General features: G+C 35.7%; 1 protein-coding gene across 4 annotated transcripts in view; it reads left to right on the top strand.

Annotated features, from left to right (window-relative positions):
* Positions 1-22632, top strand: part of LOC143223251 (inactive tyrosine-protein kinase transmembrane receptor ROR1-like) — a 162370-nt gene that overhangs the window by 133665 nt on the left and 6073 nt on the right. For all 4 annotated transcript variants that reach the window (XM_076450953.1, XM_076450956.1, XM_076450954.1 and 1 more), the window contains 2 exons: positions 10796-11265; positions 18734-18967. In XM_076450953.1, coding sequence (XP_076307068.1) covers positions 10796-11265; positions 18734-18967 — 704 coding nt within the window. The remainder of the gene's footprint in view (positions 1-10795; positions 11266-18733; positions 18968-22632) is intronic.

The raw sequence follows: 22632 nt of genomic DNA, 5'->3' as shown, positions 1-22632 counted from the left end.
TTTACAACATGTATCGTTTCTACACGAAAACATATTTGGTTTGAACTTCTATTTTCTTATTGTTGATAACACATGCTCCCAGCGTGCACATGGATCGATCAATATGTAGGGCGTTCTAGAAAAATGTTTGTCAGCACCTGATTCCCCACCAAACAGTAGAAGCATCTTATTAATCCGCTCATCTTATAAAACGATAGAGACGAACGATTTGCTTCAATGATCTAGATGGTTATACGCCTTATTAACAAACATTTTCTGGTAATTCATTACATTGCAAGGTCTGCATTACAATACGACGTTTGGTGGACATGGGCTCCAATGATGTAACTTGCGTATTAGAATCACGTGGCTGGTCACTTGACACTTGTTTATTATTATTATAATAAAAGCCTCCCAATATCACAGTGATAAGTCCCAAAACTTATAACGCTAATAAATGGGTTTCGATACACGAGATGAGCACAACACATTGTGCAACTTTGCTCTTTCCAACAAGCAAACAAGCAATTTTAATAAAAAATAAACTAGAATGTTCGTTAACATGATTTGCTATCAGTAGCTGTGTCTTGTTAAAACTAAGGTGTTGTATATGCCGTGATCATCCTTTAATTGTTTTGAGTGGTGTAGTTGTGATGTTACAGAGAGCTCTAAGGAAAGTAACACCGCTCAGGAACTAGACTTGGAGGTTCCACCACTTTGGTAACAGGGAAATACAAAATATCGTTTTATAGGATTAATGCACAGTTTGGATCTTATGTTTGGATATTCATTCATTGGTATTTTACCACAGATTTTCAAAATGTTTTATTATTATATATATTTTAGAAAAAATTAACTGCTTATTACTGGATTAGTTTCGAAAACTTTTTTTTATATTAGACAATTAGAATGTTGGTATAGCACCACCCAACAAATTATATGAAGTCTATTACAGACTTGCATTTATTTTATTAATATTATTTTTAAATTCCCTAAAAGTTAAAGTTAGAAAGTGCATTTCATCTATTCCTAATATAATCAACATTACCGCTAAAGTTAATTTAAAGAAATTTCTAATCCATAGTGGTTAGCATACTAGACTGTGAACCCGACGATTCTTGGTTCGCGTTTCGTTGCCGCATAATCGCTATCCGCACTTTGGGGCCGTAGCTACTTTATAAGAGTGACGAACTACCAAATCCTGTTCTTCGGTTAACTGATGGTGGATGCTATAAGCTATTTTTCTCTACTCTGCCTGTTAAAAGTTAGGGAACATAAACGGCCTTTATTTAACTTTTATAGAACATCCGACAAAAAGAACAACAACAAATAAACTCTTTTTCAAATTCTAGAAACAATCGCACGTGTGCTATTACTATTACAGTAGTTCATTCCAAGATTATGATTACTTTATGGAAGCTTTCCGCTTGTGTTTTTTTTTGTTTTAGTCAGAGACAGAGGAACAACACAGTATAAAACTTCATGTGAATTGCACTCCATGTTTAATATAGGTGAATGCCATTGAAGAACACGTTCACAGTAATCCAAACAATAAAAATGAATATTTTCACATCTGGTTATAGTATTGAATAACTGATATGTATGAGACATAATCCAAAAGAAAATCGAGTAAAATAAATTCTCTACTAGTTGTCTAGTTGTCTGTCATTATTCAGCTTACAAAACTTGTAATTTTTGGTGTAGAACTGAGAGCTCTACTATAGAAATAACCTCCCATTCATTAAAAAAATTCCAGCATGGCCAGGTAGTTAGGATACTCGACTAGTAATCTGAGGGTTGAATCCCCGTCACACCAAACATGTTTGCCCTTTCATCCGTGGGGGCGTTATAATGTGACGGCCAATCTTACTATTCGTTGGTAAAAGAGCAGCCCATCAGTTGGATGTGGGTGGTGATTACTAGTTGCCTTTCCTCTAGTCTTACACTGCTATATTAGTGACGACTAGTGCAAATAGCCCTCGTGTAGCTTTGCGCGAAATTAAAACAAACAAACAACCCCCTTAAAGAGAAGCCAGCCATTTCGTATAGTTTTTTATTGTACACATACTTTTTAGTTATATGAAAGGCATTGAGTGTGTGTATTGAATTTTCTCATAAGAGTCAGTATTAGATTCTTTCTGTTGTATTAAGTTTAAGAAGAAACCATTTTATAACTTAAACTGGAGTACAGAACCCGTACAGAAACTACAATACCAAAAAATAATAACCTTTGTTATTCTAGTTCACTTTATTCGTGAAACTAAATCTTAGCTGATCGTAATGTATGTAAAAATTTTTTTATATGTTCCTCATAACAAAACCAAAAGTTAATTTTTATTAGATGTTCTATTAAAAGTGTTTTAAGTATATTTTGTGGCATAAATACTACCAAGATTCTGATAACTAGAAAACGAACTGTTAAATATTTCGTGACTGACTCATCCGATATTTTTCGCTAAAGTGATGAGTTGAAAATATCACTTATTTTTAAGGTGTTTTCGACGTCAGAAACAGTTGGTAATCTTTATTATGTTCATGAGTTTATTTGTTAATTAGTTTGAACGTTTTTATTCACTAGAAAGTATCTATCGTTTATATACGTTTATTTCTTCTCTTTTTCCCCAGTGGCACGGTGGTAAGTCTTATGACTTATAACGCTAAAAACTGTGTTTCGATACCCGTGGTGGGCACAGCACAGATAGCTCATTGTGTAGCTTTGTGCTTAACTACTAACAAACAAACAGAATCCTTCATTTCTGTACCATTTTTGAACCACAAGTGATTAGCGAACTGCTTGAAAAAGCTTTACAGCACTGAAATACAGATGGGTAATGAAAAACGATAGCTTATTCTTAAGTTTTTAGTGTCAAAGAATTCATGTCAGGTCGAGCTATACTTTTTTGCAATACAATATACAAAGGTTGGTTCTTTTCGACCATTCAATAAATAAAAGTGTATTTTATCGAGTTTGTAAACACTACAGAACTTTAGATAGTTGGTTAATAATAAATGAAAAAAAGAAACCGTACAAAAACTATGTTACTCTGCACTTTTTATTGAGTTAGCAAGACGTATGAATAGAAGACTATTCTAAGGTATCTTTCAATAAAATATTCTTTATCTATCTATGAGTACACCATGTCTCAAATTTCCCATAAAGAAAACCGTAAACGGAAAGCATCGATAAGACTTCACTTTAACAATACAGCAGTAAATCATAGTCTTGTTAGACAGAACTATATTTTAAACATGTTTTCCGCTATTGTTTTACTCCTTTATAACAATTTAAATACAGATGTCTCCATCTAACATGAAATTCTTTTGACTAGTACAATTACTTTGTAGTTAGGCGCAAAGCTACACAATGGGCTATCTCTGTGCGCTGCTTACTGTAACAGATCTGCTGTTGTACATTTATTTTAGTACCTAAACTTGTTTGTACAGATGTATCAAAAAGAATTAATATGCTTTTCATGAACGTTGACAAAAGATTCAGTTCTAGACCACGTATTAGACTTAGTATTGTTTGGACGTTTGTAAAACACTTGCACATAAAACATCATTTCTAATAACTGAAGTTAATAGTCGTTATTATACGTTGTTTTATTTTTCTGTTTGTATATCAAAATATATTCATGTTACAAAATAAAATTGTGGGCAGGTTGTATTAGGCACTCGACTCGTAATCGGATGGTTGCGGGTTCGAATCCACGTCACACCAAACATGCTCGACCTTTCAGCCGTGGGGGCGTGATAATGTGACGGTCAGTCTCATTATTCGTTGGTAAAAGAGTAGCCCAAGAGTTGGCGGTGGGTGGTGATAACTAGCTGCTTTCCCTCTAGTCTTACAATGCTAAATTAGGGACGGCTAGCGCAGATAACCCTCGAGTTGCTTTGTGCGAAGTTCAAAAAATAAACAAAATGGCTACCACCATGTTCAAAGCATCTTTGTGAACGATACAGTATGTGTTTTCTGAATATTTTACAAAATCCAATATTGAAATATGCAATTGCCTATTTGATTCTATTTTAAGCTATTTCTCTCTGTGTCTATCATTGACATCCACACGAGATAATTTCACTGGTTTTGTAAGCTTCACGACATGATTATTACATAGGGCAAGACAAATCTGAAACAAAACCAACAAAACATAAATTTAATATAAAAAATGTTTAAAAGTAAAATAAGTTAACAGTGATTCCAGATTTTGTATCGTGACTGTATTATGAAATTCTCAGATGTGTCTAGGGACGCTCCTGTGTTCAACCAATAACGAAACGTTGTGGTGGTTCTGTGTTCAACCAATAACGAAACATTGCCAATTAAAAACGATGAAAAGTCATTGCCACTTTTTATAGTGTTTTACAGCACTTTACAATAAAAATTCCAAATGAAAGGTTCTTTTCAGAGATATTTAAAATGCTTTCTGCCTTTGCCAAATGAATGATTGCACCAAAATAACGCATCAACATATCATAATAAACAGCTTGCACCAGATAATTGTTTAAATTAAACATATATTCTTATGCTCAAGAATATTTTGAAACAAAATAAATCTCCATTTATTTAGTTATTTATTTTTTGGTAGGTAGTGAGGTTATTAAATTTAACTTTTGTGTCACGGAGTATTTTTAATTGGTTACTTAACAATGTTTCAGGTGGATGAAATTTTCTCGTGTTTTAATAATTCTGCATTCGTCAAGATATTGAGTTCCTAAAATCTAGATGCCTTTATCTTCTTGTAGTAAGTTAAGAATCACGAATTATTACTTACTGCACAGGTATGCGTAGGCGTAAAAGTCGGACTAAGCAAGTTCAGATTAACTAGTTAAAATGATTTGGATCATATCCTTTAGAACGAGCTACAGATTTCAAGACAAAATGTAATCATGTTGCACGTGTGTTCAAACATAAATGTAGTACTGCTTTCTTGTTCTCACTTGTAATTATAACACGTCTTAAACTTCTGACCAGCTAGTATTTAGGCTAATTTCGTAGTGTTTACATTTTCCCTATTAACGAACGCAGAATGGAGCTCAAGAACAATAAGACGGCATCTACGAAAGAAAGGCTTTAGAAGTCGTAAACGTCTTCAAAGACCACGCCTCCTTCCACACCACCAAACAGCTCAGTTAAACTTTGCTGAGAAGTACCAAACATGGGACGTAGAAATTTGGAAGAAGGTTTTGTTCTCCGATGAGAAATAATTTAACCTGGATGGTCCAGATGGCTTCCAACGTTACTAGCACGACAAGGATATCCCACCGGAAATATTTTCTACACGACACAGTGGAGGAGGTTCCATCATGATCTGGGGTGCTTTCTCTTTTCATAGAACAATAGAGCTTCAGGTTATACAGGGGCGTCAAACGGCAGCTGGCAACATTAGCATGTTTGAGAGAGTATCCTTAGTGATTGAAGGTCCTCGCTTGTGTGGAAATGACCGGATCTTTCAGCATGTCAACGCTGCAATCCGTGATTCTTTTGGACCACCCAGCGTGTTCGCCCTAACTAACCCCATTGAAAATGTTTCAGGGTGGATGGCAAGGGAAGTCTATAGAAATGGACGTCAATTCCAAACAGTGCATGATCTTCGTGAAGCCATCTTCATCTCTTGGAATAACATTCCAGCCAGCCTTCTGCAAACGCTTATATCGACCATGCCAAAGCGAATGTTTGCGGTTATTCACAATGGCTCCCCGCTACTACAGCGGTAAGTCTACGGATTTACAACGCTAAAATTAGGGGTTCGATTCCCCTCGGTGGGCTCAGCAGATAGCCCTTTGTGGCTTTGCTAAAAGAAAAACACACACAATTTTAGGCCCGGCATGGCCAAGCGCGTAAGGCGTGCGACTCGTAATCCGAGGGTCGCGGGTTCGCGCCCGCGTCGCGCCAAACATGCTCGCTCTCCCAGCCGTGGGGTCGTTATAATGTAACGGTCAATCCCACTATTCGTTGTTAAAAGAGTAGCCCAAGAGTTGGCGGTGGGTGGTGATGACTAGCTGCCTTCCCTCTAGTCTTAAACTGCAAAATTAGGGACGGCTAGCACAGATAGCCCTCGAGTAGCTTTGTGCGAAATTCAAAAACAAACAAATATTCACAATGACGGCTATGCAACTCACCACCGAGATCTCTTGTTGGGCATTTCTTACCCTGTTTAGGACTTCTTTTTGGTATGGTCTTAAACTTTTGACCAGCTAATATTTAGGCTAATTTCGTAGTGTTTACATTTTCCCCATTAAATGCTAAAAAGTTTTTTTATTTTTATTTTCCCTTTTCTTATATTCATCTTTCGAAACTCTACTCAAATAAGTGGTTGAGTCTAACAACGCAAAATGCATATTTTTTCTTCATGTTCATTGGCCTTAAGATTTTGGCCAGCAGTGTGTGTATACATATATTATATCGGCCTAGACTTATTATTATTTTTTTATTTTTGTTTGTTTGGAGTTCGGCCCGGCATGGCCTGGTGGGTTAAGGCTTTCAACTCGAAATATAAGGGTCGCGGTTTCGAATCCCCGTCGCACCAGACATGCTCGCCCTTTCAGCCGGGGGACGTTATAATGTGATAGTCAGTTTCACTATTCGTTGGTAAAAGAGTAGCCCTAGAGTGGGCTTACACTGCTAAATTAGGGGCGGATAGCAAAGATAGCCCTCGTGTAGCTTTGCGCGAAATTAAAAAAACAAACAAACAGTAGTTTGGAGTTTAGCACAAAGCTACACAATGGGTTATCTGTGCTTCTCCCTCTCCACGGGTATTGAAACCCGGTTTCTACCATTATAAGTCCAAAAACATGTCACTCGGGGATGTTTATTATTATATAACACATATAGTTAAGTAGACATAATACTTTAACATACAAGAGAGATGTATCAAAGGCAGAGTTTCACTGTAAAATATATTACATATATTATTATTTACAATATTGTCTATGAAACTGCAGAAAAATTATTGTTTTGTGTCGTTTGTGAGATTGATTTTTCCCAAACTATTGTTGCCAGTTAGCGCTATGATCAATATACTATTTGATATAATTATGCATTAGGTGTAAAATTATAAACATGCAAAAAAGCAATTTCTGGGTAACTGCAACTTAGCCTAAACTGTTATTCAACCATAATAAATACAAACGGAAGTATTTTAACACAACACTGGTTTGTTATTTACATTAGCAAAGGAATGTTAATAATGGTATACAAAATTAGTTTTCGTGTAAGTAATAGATAATATGTTGTACGTAAATTAAATGCACAATTCCCACTGGTCAGGAAAACGGTAAAATTCAGTTAATTATATATCTTGCGTTCCAGACCCAAAAATTTCAATAAATCTCATATTACACACGAAAACAATGAAACATCAGTGAATTTCACGGGATTAAATGATGCTTCTGGGAAGCCCCCCGCTAGTACAGCGGTATGTCTCCGGACTTACAACGCTAAAATCAGGCGTTCGATTCCCCTCGGTGGGCTGAGCAGATAGCTCGATGTGGCTTTGCTATAAGAAAAAAAACAAAACACACACTTCTGGGAAAAAATCTACTAAAAAGGACAATTGTCTTCAAAAAATCGCATTTAGGTTAATTCTGACGCATTTAACACGCTGCTATACGTATTTCGTACACAAAGCGAACTTTTGTTTATTACATATTGTTATGAAATATCCGAAGCACGCGTGATGGATTACCTGAACAATACCCTAGGCTTCCGTCAAACCTCATTTAAGAGCCTTGGAAAAGGCTTCATCTCTTTATCTTAAAACAAAGTTAAGAAAAACCGTTTTACTTCAATCTAAAACTCTTTAATAAATTATTGTTCAGGGATTGGCAGTTTCCATGAAATAAGTTATTTTTAACTTAGACATTTTAGCACCTCAGTAAAACCGTCCATATGCCAGTAGTCACAGAAAAAACACGTGCATCATAGATGTATTATTATTAATAGGTTATTCACATATTAGTGTAGGAAATACTTAAAAGATGTCAGAATAAAAACAACCAGTTTGATTATATCGATAAAACATGACAGCTCGAAGCGTTACCTAAGGTTTGGTTTGTTTTGAATTTCGCGCAAAGCTACGCAAAGGGCTATCTGCGCTAGCGGCCCCTAATTTAGCAGTGTAAGACTAGAAAGAAGGCAGCTAGTCATAACCACCCACCGTCAACTCTTGGGCTACTCTTATACCAACGAATAGTGAGATTGACCGTGAAATTATAACGCCCCCACGGCTGAAAGGGCAAGCATATTTGGTGCGACGGGGATACTAACCCACGACCCTCAGATTACAAATCGAGCTCCGTAACCACCTGGCCATGTCGGGCCCGCGTTACGAACGATAATTTTACTACGGACGAGTCTCCAATTTATTATGTTACGTATGTTAACGTATTATTTTTTCAAGTAACCGAAAATTTGAATTTAGAATCTGTTAACTGTTAATATATATCAAATTTATGCTATTTGCCAATAGGATTGATACACGCAATTTCTTTTTTTTTAACACAAATATATTTTAATACAAAAACATGAAAATAATACAATTTATAATAACAGTTATTAGAAATGATGGTTTATATTCAAGAGTTTTTTTACAAACCTACAAACAACACTGATTCATATATCCGGTATAGAACTAAATTTTTAATCGATGGTCCAAGCCCACGACGAACAAATTAATTCCGAGTTAATATTGTTACACCTCGCTTCAGTTAACGCTGTATTGTTTTGGCTTACAACTCTAGAAACCGGGTTTCGATGCCTGTGGTGGTAGAACACAGATAGTCTATTGTATAGCTTTGTGCTGTGTACAAAGAAACCATTAATATTTGTAGAACCAGCTGAACATCATGTTTAACTAAACATCTGTAATTCATTGCATATATAAGCAATACGTTATAAAAATGCATTGTTTGTCGGTGCCAGGGACAAGACAAAATGAAGACGAGCATGTATAACTGGAAGGTATTGGGTTAGTAATTCTGGTATTGCTTTGATACTATGAACTTCCAGGTCATCGCGTGCTTTTGAGGTCGAGATATTAATAATTGAGACTGTACAGTGCTAGTGTAGTCGAGTGTGGATGATGTGTTGACGTTTTTATCATTGTCTAAATCCAATAATCATGTCAGAATAATAATAATAATGTTTTACTTAGTAGCAGTTTCTGTTTAATGTAATAAGCAAAACTGTGTAAGAACAAAATGAAAAACTTGACACTTAAGTTGCTTATTACTGTAACGCAATATAATAATCAGTGACAAACATGTCAACGCATAGTAACATCCGTGTTTGTGCCAGTTACCCCAGCCTCTACGAGCACCATTGTACATTATTGTGACGTAGAATTATAATATAACCATAAACGTTGTGGATGTTTTATCAGCAGATCTGATTTCGTCTGTGAAGTGTCCTGTACGTATAATTTGAATTTACAACTTAGTTACTTTCAAATATAATCTGGCTCTCTCGTGAACGTAAATAGATTTGTGTAAAATCTGACATACATATGGTCACTTTCATTTCAAAAATCGGTATATTTTAATACAGAGTAATTTGATACACACAGTTTCAAAGCACTTACGAAAATAATATAAGGTGCTTTAGATCAGTGAAGGTTATGTTAATATGTACAGTTTTGTTTTATAAGTATTGGAAATATGAGGCTTAATACAGTGTACGGTTAGCAACTGAAAGCTGTGTATATTTACGCACATGTACAAACACCAGAAAATATTGCTTTAATAAGTTGTTGACCTGTGAGAAGTATACCTGTTAAGAATATTCCGTTTCACAATAGTAAACGTGTTCCTCCCGTCTGTTAAAAGTCTAAATGTTAAATTTTAAAATCTTTAGTGGTATTTATGCTGTAATAATGTTTTAGTGATTTAAATTAAAATTAAAAACGAATGTAAAAACTGCCTTTGCTGTGTATGTTCTGATAAAGTATCAATAGTTGGAGAAAGTATTGATTGATTGTGCTAAAAGCTTACAAAATAGCATTTACGAAAACTGTGATTCTGAACTTACAGCCTGTCTTATCTTTATTAAACAATAAACGAATAATGTTTTGCAAACCCAAACATTATTCCAGGTAACATGTGAATAATGCATCATAAGCACAGAGAAAATTATCAGGAAATAGAATATCTTGATAAAGAAAAGGATAAATTCATTGTGTTGAAGGAGTAGGAACCATGTAAGTGGCACTAGCCTGCGTATTAATGACGTGTAAAAACCAGATTAACAACAAGTATCAATAACGTCGATATTAATAAAGCAGTAAAAACCAAACTACGTTTAGCAGTAGCCTGGATATTAAGCAGCAAAAACCATAATACGAGTACCAATAGCTTAGATGGTAACTAACTACTAAATACCAGAGTATGAATAGCATTAGCCTGGACGTTAATGAAGTGGTCATAGCCTGAACGTTATTCAATTAATCATTCTCCTAGATATTAAGTTAACGGATATAACGTTGGTATTAATTAAACGGCAACAATATTGATATCATTCAGTTAGCAAAGGAATTGGATGTATATTAAATGACAATGGCCTTGATATTAATTAATCATCAAAAACTTGTATATTAGCTAGGCATTAATAGTATTAATATTACTTAAGCTAAGAAAACTTGGATATAGCCAAATCGTCCGGAAATTCATTAAACGGTATTAACCTAGATATTTATTAACAGTAAAGCGTAGGGTAAGACAACTAAAACAGTGTTATTTAGATTTTATGCTAGTTAATTAATGACTGAGTTGTATAGGTTGTTTTTTTTAACAAAATTTAAAGATGAACAATTATTTCTAGTTTTCCTGATTTGACCGAAGGAGAAGATGGAGCTACAGGTCTGGGAGTGTGTCAAGTGTATCGAGGAGCGACCTGCTCTGAATATATTGCAAATAAGACCGTTTATTTCAAATCATTGCGAAGTCAAGGGTTGCTGGAAGAAAAACTAGCCGCAGCTTTTACTGTGATTGCCACTCTTCAAGATGTCTCTGCCCAATGTCAACATTTCGCCATTCCATTTTTTTGCTACTTTGCCTTTCCCCTTTGTGATGAAAGCTCTCTCGTCCCAAAACCACGACAGGTTTGTCGGGACGAATGTGAAGCACTGGAATATAAGATATGTAGATTAGAGTATTTCAATGCGAAGCGCCATCCAGTAATTAGCCAACAAAATATTCTTCCTGTGTGTGAAGGTCTGCCACCAATCGGATCCAAGGAAAGTCAAAACTGTGTTCGTTTGGGTGTCCCAGACTCTCTACATGTCAATCCGAGTAAGTTTTTAATTCTTTTTAAGTTAGTAGCATTTCAATTTGACGTTAAGCCAACATATAAAGTGGAAAACTGTTTATTTTAATCTCATTTTTAAAAGTATAAATGTAAACATGTAAGCAGTCAAAGGTTTAGGTGTTCAGTGCCGATAGTTATTTTAATGTGCATAACCATTATTTTTGGTACTGAGGGCAAAGTACTTGCGATAGCAATTGAAATACTTATCATGAGTGGTATATTATATAGTAATTTATTTGTTTACTAATTAACTTGGATATTACTTTTTCAAAGCTCAAATAGTTAGCCATAAAACAACATCTGTACAAGTGGATAACATTCGTGCTTTCCAAATAGGAAGTTTAACTTCGAATTGCAGCTCTACCACGGGAAGAAAAATTAGATGATGGAATTTAGGTTTAAAATTTGGTTCAACAATATTATTAACTTTCCTTATAGTCCCCTGGTGAGACAGTGCTAAGTCTTCGGATGTACGACCTTAAAACTAGGGGTTCGATTCCCCTTATTGGACACAGTAGATAACAAGATATGGCTTTCCTATAAGAAAAAAAACGCAATCTTCCATTCCATTCTTCCACTTATTAATCTAAAGTTTTCAAGAATCTTATTAAAAAAGTGGTGTAAGTACAATAACACATTATTAATCAGAGTGTAGGCTCAGTTCCGGAGAACTGAAATCTTCCATATTTCCTGGGCCCGGCATGGCAAGGTGGATAAGACACTCGGCTCGTAATCTGAGAGTTAAGGGTTCGAATCCCCGTCACATCAAATATGTTCGCCCTTTCAGCCGTGGGGGCGTTGTAATGTGACGTTCAATAAAACTACTCGTTGGTAAAAGAGTAGCTCAAGAGGTGGCGGTGGGTGGTGATAACTAGCTGCTTTCCCTCTCGTCTTACATTGCAAAATGAGAGACGGCTAGCTCAGATGGCCCTCGTGTAGTTTTGCACGAAATTCAAAACAAACCAAATCATATTTTCTGTTTTGAAAACATGTATATAATTTGTGTTTTAACTAAAAAACAAACCGAAACAAAAACAAGTTTTTTAGATAAAAAAACGCTGCATCCACTGAAAAGATCCCAGGGTAGAAGCCACAATGCAGTATTATAAAATGTACCTTAGGTTTTGAAGGTGACTGCGATAGCGGTGGGGATACACCGTCTATTAATCTTAACCTCCATTCTCCAATCTCACATAAGAAATGAAAAATAGCAGTGGATATAGAATTATAAATAGAAATTAGGAGAGTGAGATGTGGGTGCTCACGCCCACAATGTCCAACATCTATATCACCCTCCGCTGCCGGCAGACGGTTGTAGGAAGGTGACTGCTCTCCTTAATTATATAACTAATCAGAGGTTTGGATTTACCCTTTTCAACGTAGTCCCCCTTATGATTTTACTTATTTTACTAATTAACTTCAATAAAATGTAATTATTTTCACTCTCTCTATATATATATACATCCTCAATTTTTACTAAAATAGTTTTTTCCATGAGTGTTTCATTAGATTGTTTGAAAAAATAGTTTTAACTTTAATAAGAAATAAAAAAATATAAAAGCAACTTTATCAATTAAAATATGAACCGAGTGAATCTACACACGTTTTTGTCAACGGGAAACAAGATTATTTATTCCAAAACCCTGAAGTCTTAGAACTCAAATATTATTTCAAGCCATTCTCTGCTGCTGCTCTTTTGCCCTATAAAAAGTTGCCCAAACGCCTGAAAAAATCTGGGGAGTAAGAAGGATGAGGCAATGTTTCAGAGTCCAATTCGCTGAGCTTTTGGGGCGTTATTCGAGTAATGTGTGGCTAAGCATTATCATGAAGCAAGATTGGTGCTCTTCGATTGACTGGTGCTAGCATTTTTATGAATTTCTTCCAATTCTTGACAGTAAATTTCCGGAGTGATATTTTGTCCCTAGTTGAGCAAGCTGTAACTAATAATACCAGACTACCATACAGTGACCATAATCTTCTGTTGGTGCACGTTTGGGTTTTGGAAGTGTTTCCGAACTTTCTCACGGTTAAGCCACTGAGCAGATCGCTTTCTATTGTCGTAAAGGATCAAGGCTCGGCATGGCCAAGCGTGTTAAGGCGTGCGATTCGTAATCTGAGGGTCGCGGGTTCGCATTCCCGTCGCGCCAAACATGCTCGCCTTTTCAGCCGTGGGGGCGTTATATTGTGACGGTCAATCCCACTATTCGTTGGTAAAAGAGTAGCCCAAGAGTTGGCGGTGGGCGGTGATGACTAGCTGCCTTCCCTCTAGTCTTACACTACTAAATTAGTAACGGCAGGGCACAGATAGCCCTCGAGTAGCTTTGTGCGAAATTCAAAAACCAAAAACAAACAAACGTAAAGGATCCACTTTTCATTATAGGTGACAATTCGATAAAGAAATGGGTCATTTCTGTTGCACAAAATTAGTATAAAGCACAATTCAAAACGGCAATTTGTTTTCTAATTTTAACTGAGTTCGTGTGGAACACAGTTGTCGAGCTTCTTGACATTCCCAATTTGCTCGAGATGGGTAGAAACTGCAGAAATGCCAACACCTAATTCTTGTGCTATTTCTCGAACAGCGTGGCGCGCTTTTCTTTCCACTAATGTTCTCAGTTGTTTGATTCCAACAGCAGAAGGGCGTCCCTGCATCCTTATATTCAGGACTCTCATCTCCGTTAGGAAACTTTTGGAACCAACTCTGTACTGTACGTTCGGAGGTGTTTTTTTTGTTCCATGCTTGGTTGATATTGTGATCTGTTTGCATTGTATTATGATCAAGTTTGAATTCATGCCAAAAAAATGATGCACAACTTTGTTTTCCATCATTAATTGTAAGGGTCTGAAATAATGGAAATAAAGTTTCAGAAAAGAATAAAAGCATTAATGAATAGAAGAAAGATTTAGTTTTTCAATGGTATATATGAAGTAAAAAAGACAGGTTTCTTATTTTTATAAATGAATAAAATTTTGATAAAAATCTGCCATTATTTTTTGAATAACCTAATAATATTAATCAAAACAACACAAGAAACTAAATAACTCGATAGGTTTCAGGGTATAGATCTCTCTTCCCTACCTACCAGTGTATATGCAATAACAGTTGCAGCGCGAAAAAGGCACCAATAGATCACATACTCCAATAATAATTTACATACGAGTTCAAGGGACTTATCCTCACCAAAAGAAGTTATTTTTTGTGTGTTTTTAATTAGAGTACGGTTTAGGTACCTTACTGTTACTTTAAGAGACTAAACACCACATATTTTGTTACAATTTTAAACAAATGCAAAATTAATAAATAATTAATTTATTAATATTTACTACGACGAAGCGCTACACAGTAGTTTGTCTTTCTTATGTTCAAAATCAATATGGTTCATGTGAATAACAAAGAATGAAACGGAAAAAGCTGGTAGAGAAACGAATGAATTAAATGGCAGTGTGAACGTCCTGCGTGTGTGTCGCAGTGTGAACATTCTTTGCCGTGTAATGGAAATAATTTCCTTGTGTGATTAAAATACTTTCATCGGATTGCGTGACTTGGTTGCAAAGATGCAGCAGCTCTAAGTTGAAGTTCTCATTAATGTTTTGTGTATTACGTCATTAGTGCAACACTTCCTAAAGCAGCATCAATGAGTTCGTTAAAAGTAAGTAAGCTTCAAGATGTAAACGTGCACAACTGCGCAATGTATGCTTACGATTGTAGAAAGAACTAAAAATGTTTGTCGCGCTTCTTCCTCGGTAAAGGTAATTTTAGCATATTCACCAGTACGTTTCTATGCTAAACATAGTTTCGAAGATGGAGAAATGTTTTCTTTGGCGAATTTTTATCGTCATTGTCAGATGAAACTATAACTCGTATAGCTCGTGTGCGTATAATAAAGGAAAAAGACTAGAAATAACGTGAAACCCAAGCGTATAAATATATATTTGAAACCAAAATTAGACGTGGTCGCATGAGGAAAATAGAGTCAATATGTTCGTTTGGTTTGTTTTGAATTTTGCGCAAAGCTATACAAGGGCTATCTGCGCTAGCCGTCCCTAATTTAGCAATGTAAGACTAGAGGAAAGGCAGCTAGTCATCACCACCCACCGCCAACTCTTGGACTACTCTTTTACCAACAAATAGTGGGATATGTTTGACGGGGATTCGAAACCGCAACCCTCGGATTAAGAGTCGAGTACTCGGGGCCCAGTATGTTCGTATGTGTATAAGTGTGTCTATATGAGAAACTTAAGCTTATTAGAAATTCTAATTTTTCTAGAGTTTATTTAAATTAGTTGATTTTATTGAGTTTAACTCATTCATTTAAATAAACCATCACGGATACATGTATTATCTATGTAAATAATGTCTTGACGATACGCTGCTCAAAACAATTAAAACATAAGCAGAATATTAAATATTATAGCTACAATAGGTAAAACCATTGTTATAAATAATATCGGTACCATCCTTATATCATGATTATTAAAATAAAGCACAATACGACCTGAGATGTAAATGATTGGTGTTTCATTCTACACGTTACACACTGGTTGTATACAAAATTACGTCAAGGACGTCACTTTGAAATGAATTACAGAGTGTAAGGCGCTACAAATTATTCATGGATCATGGATAGACTTCATAGGTATTTTATTCATGTGAAAAGCCATCATAGAAATTGAAGATAGCTAGCCAAGCAGGCTGTTGCAAATTGGCTCCACGAGTCATTAGCAGAATGTGAAACTGCTTCTTAACGAATGATATCGTTATTCCAACAAATGAATAAGGTGAACCTTATTCCACAGTACAAGTCGACGATCGCTACCTGTTTATTGTAGTTTGTCTAATCGTAGTGTACAGGCTTCAAAATTGAATGATGTTTGCAGCCGCAAGTGAACGCCATGCCAGTGTACATATGGTTAGAAACAGACTTAATAAAGCTGATTTGCATTCCGGATGCCAAGCAATACGTATTTCGCTCTTAGTAAGATACAAAACAGCCAAACATCTCGCCTGAAACATTGCGAAGAACGCGTCCAGCTGATCATAACTCACCAGTAACTCTATTACGCTTCTCCTTGCAGCTTGGCAACAGGTTTACGTTCGTCTCGAGAAAATCTGGAAATGGATCTACTTGCACAAAAATGTGTCGCATATAACAGTGGGTGTATTGTGGTGACAAACACACCATACTTCTGCGTCTTGTAAATGATATCAATTACCTGGACCACATCTTGCGACTTTCAGAAATACCATATTATAGAGCAGTTCGTGATACGCTCGTCTGCATTGTGCTAAACCAGTCAGCACATATCTTGAAGAAAATACTGACAGAATGGAGAGGCGTTTACGATCATCTGACTTCATTTCAATTGAGCGTGTATGAGATGTTCTTGGAAGATACGTCACATTAGTTCTTGTGTAAGAACTGGTGGTAAGGGTGCTCGACTCGCAATCTAAGGGACACGGGCTCGAATATCCGTCACACCAAGAATGCTCGTCTTTTCAGCCCTGTGGTTGTTGTAAAGTGACGTTGGTAAGAGTAACCCAAGAGTTGTCGGTGGATGGTGTTGACGAGCTGAATTCCCTCTAAGTTATCACAGTTAAATTAATGATGGTTAGTGCAGATGGCCTTCATGTAGCTTTTTGCAAAATTCAAACCAAACTAAACCCTAATATCTGATCTTACAGCAGAATGGATGGTCAAAAATAGCTCGGAGCTTTTCAGACATCATGATTTTAAGCATGCAAGTCAGTGTTATGCTGTGACTTCTGTTCTTAGTGACCATATGCTACTTTGAAGTGAAATACCATTAATTGTGAATATGCAAGTCCACATCCACCAAATGTTATTTTATGACGTAGACTGAATGACTGGTTATTTACATTTTAGATAGTAAATGGTAAAAAAAACTAACGTTAAATGATTTCAATAGAAAATGAGGGTTTAATTAGAATGTATCGATTTGGAATTGTGAATATCTTATTGTTTTAGTTATAAAGTTACTATTCAACGTTGAAATAAATTAGTCTGACTCGTTTGTTTTGTTTGCACAAATCTATACAATGGGCTATCTGTGCTTTGCCAACCATGGCTCGATCGAAACCTGGTTTCTAGTGTTGTAAGTCCGCAGACATACCGCTGTGCCACTGGCGGTTAGTCTGACTCATCAGCGAGAGAAATGCACTGTAAAAAACATATTTGCCAGATTTTAGGCTCACGTACACATGAAACTATCAAAATCCTTTTGAACTTATTTCATTTTTTTAAATCGGTGGTTACAACTGTTTAATGGTGTTGTAACACCAGTTTTACCTGTTTATAGGGAACCAATGCTAAGTAACTATTCTTTCATTAGTTTCAAACTTTGATTTAACTTTATTCACTCTTCTGACATACTTTCGATTTTCTTTATTAATTATTCACTCTGCTCGTCTTGTATCATTACATTTACGGACCATCCAATAAAGGGCTTGAGTTGAAACATATATAGAACATTTATATGCAAAAACGGCTCGTTTGGGTTGAGAAAATATCTTACATAGAAGAGCGAACAACGTTTCGACCTTCTTCGGTCATCGTCAGGTTCACAAAGAAAGAGGTAACTGACCGGAAGCTGACCACATGTTTGAAAGGGGTTGTGTAACTGTGTGTCGAAATGTAGAGGGCGGTATTAGATGTTTGAATATATAATTTTATTTATATTAATATAGGTATAAAGGCGTTCCTTTATATTGGTTTATTTTGGGTTTAAGTTGTTGTATAAGTAAGGCTTCTTTAATTTTGCGTTTGTTTATGTTTGTTTCTTTATTTAGTATTTGAGTGTTTTCTATGGTTATGTTGTGTTTATTTGACTTGCAGTGTTCGAAAACGTGTGAAGGTGACTTTTTATGTTCTTTGAATCTGGTTTCCATTTTTCTACTTGTTTCTCCAATATAGAAGTCGTTGCAGTTATCACATTGTATTTCAACCCAAACGAGCCGTTTTTGCATATAAATTTCTCAACAAGTGGGTTTCTCGACATCACTGATATATAGAACAATTTATCGTTTTAGTTTTAATATATTCTCAAAGAAATTAACGTATGAATTGAAATTCAACCGACTCTTCGTAGGATTACTTTCTTGTCTGAACAAAAAAACCTGAAAACGTATTATTTGGACTTACTCGTGTATTTAAGAAATTGAGATAATAGATTTTTAATTTTGTAATTGCTTCAATTTTGGAAAATGAAACTGTAATATCGATGTCATATGCAAATAACCACTGTCAAGGAAAAGAACACATTTAAAATAATCATAAACAATAAGGGGCTTTGTTTTGTTTTTTATGTTGAAACCATGTTTGAAAAGTTTTATAACAAGCTTAATTGGAAAAAAAGAACACAACCAATTTCTTAAAAAGATATTTTCTTTTACCTAGGATAGGTGCCTACAATAAGCATTATTGTTTATTTCAGAACACACTTGCTTTATTGGAACCGGTGATGACTACAGAGGAACAGTGTCTTACACCGCCTCTGGACTCACATGTCAACACTGGAGTCAGCAAGTTTATTACCAGTCCTCTGAATACCCAGAATTAACCGGTGGTCATAATTTTTGCCGAAATCCCGGGAGTACAGAAAGCCAACCTTGGTGTTTTACAAAAGAATCGCAAACCCATCGAGAACTATGTGATATACCTAAATGTGGTAGGTACTCACGTGTCTTCTTGATGATTTTAAAGCAGTTTTACGTATTTAATCCAAGTCTTACGGTCATTGAGTTCATGACCTAAATTTGCTGATACAAATGATTATGGTTAATAGAGTCTAGGAATTTTCGGAGATGAGCCTTAAGTAACGAACACAAAATGTTCATGTGGTTGCTAGGTTAAGACGTACCATACTTGCCTAAACCAGATGTGGTAGGTGCTTACGTAGCCTCGTAAGAGTTTTTGATGGACGTAATTTTACTTATTCAAATTGAAGATTAATGTGTACCTTGTAGGAGTTAATGTAAAGAAACTTCATAAAACAAGTGTGGTTAGCAATCATGTGGTCTTTAGGAGCTCTTAATATGATCGTATTAAGAACTACTTAATCCAATTGTGGTTGGTTATCACGTGAACTTTATGATTTCTTAATATAATAGTATTTTCTTCACTCAAGTGTCGTGGGCACTTAAGTGATCGCTAAGAATTTTGGACTAAACCTAAAAATAAATATCTACACACACACACACAGCTGCGAACGAATTCTTAGTTCCTTCACTACCGCTGGTATATGAATAAATGACCCCCTTTAAAGCATCGCAATTTGAGTTTGGAATTTTGCACTATTATGAATTGCGCCGTCATGAAACTTTTCAAAGGGAACCGGTTTCACGTTTCACACGAGTAATGAAATATTAAAACATGTGTCTTTTCTTGTTTTATTTTTTATTGCCAGTCTAAAAATGAACTTGGCACTTGAAGAGTTCTTCACCTATAAACGTTGCAGTGAAAGCCTTAAAGTAACTGATGTCGGCGTAAGAGAATGCTTGAGAAGTGTGTACGTGATTCTTTTAAGTGAGTTAAAACCACGAGAAATTTTCCAGCTTAATACTCAAATATTTTCCGTTCATTCGGTGACATTTTTTATAAAAGAGAAAAGCATTAATTTATTTGTTAAAAGCAGTATATTTCAGTTACGTAGGTGCTTATAAAATTGACAACATTGTACTTGCGGAAAATTCGTGAAATGTTAACTTCTCGTGAAAGTACTTAAATAAGTTGCAAAACAACCTCAAAATTATTTTATGAAATGTTTGATCGGTTTCGTGTGGTACAGAACGCGTGAAAGACCACAGAACGTCATCTTGGTCTGTAATATGAACAAGTCCTTAATATATAAGATATTAGTTTTTATTAGTAGTTGTTCATTATTGTTTGTTGCTTACTTCTTTAGTTTTGTTTTTACATCAAATTACTTTCCTTAAGCACCTGGATAAAATTAATTAAGAAAATGAAACATGAGAACTGATATATTTGAATAACTAAATAACCTGTAAAATAGCCAAGAGTCAACTTTAAGAAGCTAAAACTCAGTAAAGGAGGCCACTAGCAGAACAGCGATATATCTGCAAACTTAAAACGCTAGAAATCGGGTTTCAATACTCATTGCGGGCAGAACATAGATAGCCCATTATTTAACTTTGCGCTTAACTACAAATAAAATTTAACAAATACACAATAAAGGAAACATTTCAAACTCTAATACATGAACTAAAATTTGAACAACGTGTTTATAATAGTCAATCAATTAGAAGCATGTTTGTGTTTCTAACTAACTTTCTCATTCTACCTAGAATACTTAAAGGCGGTTACATCAGGCTATCATGACATCACTAAGCTTAGAACTGGAGAACATCCTTATGGAAAGTGTGGTTTTTAGTGTGCCGACATCGATACCTTAGTTAATCTTGGCTTTATTCATAATGAAGAAGGCGAAGCACGAGGGATGGCAGCTGAAGTTCCTGTTTCTATAGTCTTAATTAATAACTAACGCCAACCCCCCCCCCGAGAAACTAATTTTCCGATATCGGAAAAAGGGTTTTAATGAGGTTGTAGTGTGAGATTAGTGGTGAGAATTTTCTTTGAAAATATGTTCAGCTGCAGACATCACTAGTCGTAATATGTAAATAATTGGTCTACGTACTTTTCTTTTCAAGGGGGGGGGGAGCTGAAGAGAAATACTTAGCGCAAGCACTGCTGTGATGGACGCCAACTGGGAAATAAACACAAGGCGTTTTAATGATACTATTCTATTAATGAGTAGCTCAATACAAGTTGAAGTTGCTTGAATACAGCATTCTTAAAATATCTTTTTTATCTTTAAATCAATAACTTTTAACTCGGTTCTTTTTTTCAAACTAATAATATTACGAACAAACACAAACAATTGGTTTATTTTTTAATTTCGCGCAAAGCTACACGATGGCTATCTGCGTTAGCCGTTCCTAATTTAGCAGTGTAAGACTAGAGGGAAGGTAGCTATTCATCACCACCCACCGCCAACCCTTGCGCTACACTTTTACCAATAAATAGTGGGAATAACTGTCACATTATAACGCCCCAACAGCTGAAAGGGCGAGCATGTTTGGTGTGACGGGGATTCGAGGTCTCGACCCTCAAACTACGAATCGAGTACCTTAGCAACCTGGCCATGCCAGGCCAACATGAAATACTTGTACTAATTCTTCCTACCGATACTGAACTAATTGAGGATATTATTCATATTATTAGCTTGGTTTTCATTTTGTCCGCTCACACTGTTGTTTTGAATTAAGCACAAAGCAACATAATGGGCTACCTATGCTCTGCCCACCACGGGTATCGAAACCCGGTTTTTAGCGTTGTAAGTCCGCAGACATACCGTTGAGCCACTGGAGAGCCTACGCATAGTGAATATTAACAACTGAATTTTGGCTTAATTCTGTGTATAATACCTTCCTTTTTTCTTAGTGTCTAAACTTGTTTTCTGTTGTTTTCGAAGTAAAATTTGTGCTTTTGCGGTTAATGTAATTTCCCTCCGGACCAAAATTCATCAGCAGACCGTGGATAATCACTGTGTTTAAAATATTTTGTTTCCGCAATTTATTTTAAATGCTAAGAAATATTAAACGATTTATTAGTTTATGTGGCTCAGAACAATAAAAGTAGAATGTTTCACCCAGCAGGTAAGTGTTTACCTTTAACCCTCGGTATCAATTTTCAGCGACTATGAATAGTGCCACTTTCTCCAGCTGCATAAAATGTCCAGACAGAGATTGTGGACAAAGACTTTAATGTTATCTCTTGGCATTAGAATGAACAGTAGACAAGTAATTTAAACCTCGTTCTCCCATTTATTTACTACAGTGAAATAATTTTGCTTGTTAAACTGGCAAATTATACTCACTTTTTATGAATTCTTTATATTGGAAGTGGTTATTAAATACAAATTTTGTTGATTGGTTCGGTTACTTTTAAATTTGCGCAAAGCTACACGAGGGCTACCTGCGCTAGACGTCCCTATTATTTAGCAGTGTGAGACTAGATGGAAGGCAGCTAGTCATCACCACCTACCGCCTCCTCTTGCGCTATTCTTTTACTATCGAATAGTGGGATTGATCGTAACATTAAACGACTGAAAGGGCGAGCATGTTTGGTGTGACTGGGATTCGAACTCGTGACCCTCAAATTACGAGTCGAGTGCCTTAACCACCTGACCATGCCGGCCTAATTTTGTTGACGAATAGTGCTAATAGTAATAGTACTTTGACAGTTGATATTTAGTTAAAGATAACATCAAATAATATTGTTGAGTGAAATATGTTTTATCTTCCCTCAAAGAAC

The sequence above is a fragment of the Tachypleus tridentatus genome, chromosome 8, assembly GCF_004210375.1.
Source record: "Tachypleus tridentatus isolate NWPU-2018 chromosome 8, ASM421037v1, whole genome shotgun sequence".
NCBI classification, from domain to species: Eukaryota; Metazoa; Arthropoda; class Merostomata; order Xiphosura; family Limulidae; genus Tachypleus; species Tachypleus tridentatus.
This window is presented reverse-complemented; position numbering and strand designations above follow the sequence as displayed.